Genomic DNA, 6,712 nt, shown 5'->3' with positions numbered 1-6,712 from the left:
ACTTGAACATGTATATTACAGAAAAATAATAATAACGTATCCCAAATTCTATGAGGCCAAGGGCCCTGTGTTAAGTTGGGATATAACAAAATGGAAAGTGAAAGAATGTTTATTAATATCCATATATTTCAATAAACATCTCGACAACACGCTTAGTAGTATATAAATCTATGCCATATCTCGCAGCAGTCTCTTACAATAGTCTCTTTCCTTTGACAAAATCCAGACTTGTAAACTCTTCCTGAAAATGGTTTCCGTTTTGGAGAAGACGTCATCCAGGACATTAAACACTCTTGGGGCCACAATATAGAAGTTCGTCTGAGCAAACGTCGTACGCGTTTTTGGAATTAAGTATTTCAAATTACAGGAAAACCTCGAACGAGCATTCCTACAAATATTTATATTAAAGTTTCCCATCACATTAAGGAAAAAAATATTCTTGTGAATGCAATGAAGAGTGACGTCATACAATAATTTGTTTATTTTATTTCTTAATATTTTAAATAAAACATACAAACTAAATGTTATTAAATATTTGTATTTAACTACTTACCGACTTTTCTATGTCTACCGGTTTCGAGACGTACCCGTCTCTTCGTCAAGACACCAATTGAACCAACATGCAAACCAACATGCAAAACCCCCTATACACCTTCATTATAGTTGTTGCACAAAAATATAAAACCAACACGACATGCATTTTAATAAGCACATGCACTGATTAGGACAAACATGCTATAGTGAAGGTGTATCGTGGGTTTTGCATGTTGGTTTAATTGGTGTCCTGACAAAAAGACGGGTACGTCTCGAAACCGGTAGACACAGAGAAGTCAGTAAGTGGTTATTTACAAATATTTAATAACATTTAGTAAAATGTTTGACCTCAAAGTTAATGATTTAAATATTAATAATAAAACATATAAACAACAAAAAAATAATTAAACACGGTGTTTTCAATCAGTGCTACGCAAAAAAATAAATAACATAATATTTCAATGATTTGACAGTAAAATATTGCATTCTCAGTAAGTCCGCCATTTACCAATATAAAATAATTGATTGCATGTGTTGTACATAGCGTATTTTGATTGGTAAGGATTTATAATTATTTTCTTTAATACTGTTAGGTTAGGTTAGGTTAGGTTAGGTTATAGTGGGTTTTGCATGTTGGTTTGCATGTTGGTTTAATTGGTGTCCTGACGAAAAGACGGGTACGTCTCGAAACCGGTAGACACAGAAAATTCAGTAAGTGGTTATTTACAAATATTTAATAACATTTAGAAAAATATTTGACCACAAAGTTAATACTTTAAATATTAAAAATAAAACATATAAACTACAAAAAAATAATTAAAAACGGCGTTTTCAATCAGTGCTATGCAAAAAATAAATAGTTTAATATTTTAATGATTTGACTGTAAAATATTGCATTCTCGGTAAGTCCGCCATTTACCAATATAAAATAATTCATTTCTTGTGTTGTACATAGCGTATTTTGATTGGTAAGGATTTATAATTATTTTCGTTAATACTGTTAGGTTAGGTTGATCTGTCGTCGGCTGGTTGGATTGCTTTGCACACCTTTACCATTCCGAATGAATTTCCCAAGAGTCCTGCGCCACCGTGTTTATTCTAAACATCAGGAATTAGCCGCATCGTTCAAACAGTTATTTCCAACAATCTCTCCATTTTACGTGCAGAAATTAATGTGACTGTGGAGTAATTTTAGGGATTACAGGTAAATTAGGACCTCCTGTTTAAGTGTTACCTATAATATTTATAGTTAATCCGGCACAATGTACGGAGGTGTTGAACTGATCTGTAAAAGGGATTAAGGATGTACTTAGAGTTAATTTAGATAAACTAAATGGCTATTTGAATCACCGTGTAATTTTACTGCTTTATACAAGATAGTTGGGGGTAATTATTGGTTGAAATTTATTGTTACTTTAAAAAAAAAACAAATCGTTGAATCGATATAAAAGGAAACTACTATAAATATGTTAAAGAATAAAATGATTTTTGTCCTAAAAATGTGTTTTTCATTATTTGGCTGACTAATTTTATCGACCCACTTAGTAAATAACAATTTTAAATAAAAAATAAAGACATATTATAGAAAAATATCACATACTACGAATACCGATAAAAATATATGAACGCAGTTATGCAGAAAGCAGTCAGTCCACGATTTTGAAAAAATTAGATATTGGTGTTATCGAGTGCAGTAAGGTCGATTTTATGTTCTGTTTAAAACAGACATACCTCTTTCATACAAAAAACTGTAATATACACAGTGTCGATCACAAAAACGGCATTTTTCAATTTGCAGAATACACTTAGAACAATAGATGAAACTACGGTACTTTAAAAATCTTTAAAACTGGTCAAATACATAGTTAGATTCCTGTTTGTAATAATAAAAAAAAAACTAATGTATTCATTGTTAATCATTTGTCAAAGTCAAAAATATTCCAACTGTGGTGTAGATTTGATTATTCACTTTTTTTATAAGGTGCTATTATCTCAGTCCCATTTTTCTATAGCTGACTGCTTTCTGCATAACTACGTTCATGTGAAATGGATTAAAAATAATTAATTGTATATCGAAAATCAATATAGATATTGTGGAGAAATGTTTTCAAATATATATATTTTTTAAATACGTCACTTTAAAACGCGACAAGTTTGGCCAATGACGCCACCGGCCTAAAATCTACACCAAACGGTAACTTTTTGAGGATGCACTATCACTTTATAAACCTCGTGTAGATTGGTGTCATCTCATATACGGCTATTTTGCTTGTTCAACACAGCCATTCATCCAAAAATGCGCCACGTTGCTGAAAATGATTTTTCATTAAAAATTAGGGTCGTCTTCCAAACGATTCGAAGCCCAGTCAGCGAACAAACGGCGTTGTCTATGGTCATGAACTTTAAATTCCTTGGTCAAATGGATTTTGTACGGGCGTAGGCCATAGGGTAAGTCTCGACGCAATATTCACCAAGTTGAAGTCTGCGAAAGTCCGAGTTCTTGTGCACGGCCAGGAATCGACTGCCTCGGGTTCTGTTGTACACTTTCATGGACAGCGGCGATGTTCTCGGCTGATCTTGCGTTCCTTAAATGTACGAGTGTTAGTTAATTGATTAACAAACCGGTCATATCAAATTTGGCCACCAAACGTTGAAGATTTGACTGTAAAGGGCTACCACGTCTACCGTGAAATTGGCGCAATGCGGGCAACGTTTGCACTAACAAACACTCATTTTGATGATAAAATTTTATGATTCGAACGTGCTGTTCAATTGTGTAACTTGCCACGGTGATTTGGTATAAGTAACTGAATAATGAAAAAAATATTTGACAGATGATGTCATCAAAACAAAATGGCACGGGCCGTCAAAATCTACCCGCACCAGTTGAAAAACCCTTTCCATGTCTTTCAAAATAAATATATTGTGTTGCTGTTTATTTTTAAAATTATTACTATGTTTACACTAACCTGTAATATTCCTTGTAAAAAAGAATTGTAAAATTAAATTCAATTTTTGTTTCAAAAAAATTTACCCATATGTTAAACCGATTTTTAAATTTTAAACACAATTTAACTAAATACCATCAAAAACTTCATCCCAATAAACAAATATACATAAACCAAAAAAGACAACAATACTATTGTGACAGGTACGAGTGTTTAAATTTTACTCTTCAAAATTTAAGTGTTTTTTATCAAAAAAAATATCCACAACACTAATGGCTCCTAAAAAAGACATAAGAATCAAGGATTTGGTGGTGCAACCTAATTCTCCTCAACCACCTTTCTCTATAGGCATAGATGTAGGAAATGCAAATTCTGCTTTACAAAGTGAAGTTAAAAGAATTGCTGACTCCTACGACGAATTAAAACAGAACTTGGCACAAGATGGGGATAGATGGAACAAAGTCCTAGAAAATCTCGATATTGCAAAAAAAACCATTTATGAATTGAAACAAAAAAATCTGGAACTGGAAAATAGAGTGACTAAACTGGGAAGAATTGCTGAGATACAGGAACATGAAAAGAAATCCTGCAACATCGAAGTAACAGGGGTGATCGAAGACAAAAGTGAAAATATCATGGACAGCTTCACGAGAATATGTAAAACTATCAAGACATCGATAACTGCCTTGGATGTTGAAACTGCATATAGAGCCAACACTAAACCGTCAGAAGACAACACTCCGCGTCCCATTATCTACAAACTAAACACAAGAATGAAGAAAGAAGTGTTACCGAAAGACGTTAGAAACCACAATTCAAATAAGAAGCCGGAGGATAAACTTAGCTCCAAACAGGTCGGTTTCTTAGGAACGAACAGGCAGATCTACATAGCGGAACAACTAACATTTCGGGCCAAACATTTATACTACTTGGCGAGGAAAGCTGGAAAGGACCGAGAGTATAAATTTGTTTGGACCAGGAATGGAAAGATATTCATGCGAAAAGATGTCGGTGCTCCGATCATACCAATTTTATCTGAAGATAAACTCCCTAAGTAGTTCCAGGTTAGATATGAATATTGTTTTTAAATTCACACTGTTAATATTTATGATTTATCAAATATTTATTATTATAAGAAAGAACTTGAAAACTAAATTAAGTTTCTATTATTATAGAATTATCTTTTTTACACTCACTTTTAATACAAACCAGTTATTATTTATACTGAAAAAGAGATTTTTTTTGGCATTAACCATAGTACTTTATACTAAAGAAATAAAAATCATTCAACAATCGATGCTAAATTTTTCAATGTAACTTATTCATTTATATATAATTTATATGCCATTGAAGCATACAAAATTATTCCAGGCTCAACTTTACTATGTGAACCAAATGTCACTCGTTATTATGACAAGATTGAGCCCGTTTATTGAAAAACTAGTCGGTAAAACAGTCGCCACTAAGATGATAAATAATATAAATTTCATTTCTTATTACTATGAGGAACGCACTTATCAATTATTTTGTAGTATTTCAAAAACAAGTAATGTGTTAGAAACTTTATTTTTAAATTTGTTTTTATGTTTTTATTTTAAAGATCTTTTGGAAACAGTTTCTTTTTTACAGTATGTATACCCAAAAACATTCTGTAGAATTATTGTTATTATCAAAACGCTTGTCGGTAAAACAGACGCCATCAATATGATGATCAATATTGTAAACATCATTTTTACATATATTATTAATATGTTGATTACTAGTGTATACTCTGATAACCTGAAAATATATTTCTGGCTTGTGACTAGAATAAATGTACCAACCTCTTCTATAAATGTTTTTCAATTCCATTGTACTCTTTATAACTATCTTGAATTAATCTACTTTTATCCTTTCATTCTATATTTATGCCTAAATGTTATCTTTTACAAAATCACAGAAACAATTAAAACACCATCTATTGTTAAATATCCAAACTATTTTATTGTTAAATTATTGCATCTTACAACCGTTAATTTAATATCCTGTCGTATTTTCTTACTTTCTGGAAATAAAATTGTATGCCAATGTATTCAAATTTACAAGGAAACGATAATAACTACTCATATCTATTATTATCGACCATATCACATTTACACAAGTCAAATGACCATTAATATTTGTGTACATTTTAATTACAATAAATTTATTTTCTCCAACATAAAAATATCTCAAAACCTGACGCATATCTTTTTAATATTTAATTATGGAGGACAGTAATAATGATTTTTTAGAGAAAATGTATAATAATATAATAATAGATAACCTTGAAGAAATAAAGATATATGACTGGTATGGGTACAATTTAAAAATAATTCACCAAAATATAAGGAGTACGGTAAACTTAGATAACTTTTTAACTTTCTTGGATAATTTTAATGATAAATTCGATATAATTATCCTCACCGAGTGTTGGATAAATAAGTGCTATCAATCTAAAACGATTAATAACTATATTGAGCATCATTCTATCAAATGTATAAATAGAAGTAGTGGTATAATTGTATATGTTAAGGAAGAACTTATTGTCAATGTGGATGAAATGTTACTTTCTCAAGCTAATTGCCTAAAACTAACGTGTAATGATTTGACAATCCTGGCTATTTATCGGTCGCCATCGTTTCTTAATATTCACCCATTTCTCGACTCCCTTTAGTCTATACTCAATGACATGAGAGATCACAGGAAACAGATCGTTATTGGAGATATCAACATAAACACGATTAACAATAAACACCATCAAGCAAATGAATATACCTGTTTTCTCGGCGAACAGGGTCTACATTTGATTTCAGATGCGATTACTAGAGAGCAAAGTAATACATGTATCGATCATATTATAACAAAAGGAATATATGGTTTCGATGCCTTTACTTTTCATTCTAATATAACAGACCATCACACCATTGCCATATGTACCAAATCTGAATCTCACATTACAAAAGAAAAAAAATCTCGCGTTACAAAAATAATATACTCTGATTTGACAAATGATCTAGAAAACGAAATGTGGGAAAAAGTTTTTATGGAGAATGACGTGGATATGGCAATGGACGCATTCATTACAACATTGACTCAATACATAAACAAACACACGACCACAAAAAATGTCTCTCACAAAAAACTAAAATTCACTTCATGGATAACCAATACTTTAGTACAAAATATTCACAAACGGAATAAATTACATG

At 31.3% G+C, this 6,712-nt stretch overlaps 1 protein-coding gene across 1 annotated transcript; it reads left to right on the top strand.

Moving 5' to 3' along the window:
* The first annotated feature begins 3,754 nt into the window (after positions 1–3,754).
* On the top strand, positions 3,755–4,540 carry LOC148281001 (uncharacterized). Its single transcript, XM_088227472.1, has one exon. The coding sequence runs from the start codon at positions 3,755–3,757 to the stop codon at positions 4,538–4,540; it is 786 nt and encodes a 261-aa protein (XP_088083598.1).
* Positions 4,541–6,712: the final 2,172 nt, after the last annotated feature.

Source organism: Micrasema longulum, unplaced genomic scaffold (assembly GCF_059751315.1).
Source record: "Micrasema longulum isolate JH-2025_06_02 unplaced genomic scaffold, ASM5975131v1 h1tg000507l, whole genome shotgun sequence".
NCBI classification, from domain to species: domain Eukaryota; kingdom Metazoa; phylum Arthropoda; class Insecta; order Trichoptera; family Brachycentridae; genus Micrasema; species Micrasema longulum.
This window is presented reverse-complemented; position numbering and strand designations above follow the sequence as displayed.

Excerpts from the sequence above, each read along its gene's own strand:
- LOC148281001 (XM_088227472.1), top strand. The coding sequence starts at position 3,755 with ATGGCTCCTAAAAAAGACATAAGAATCAAGGATTTGGTGGTGCAACCT.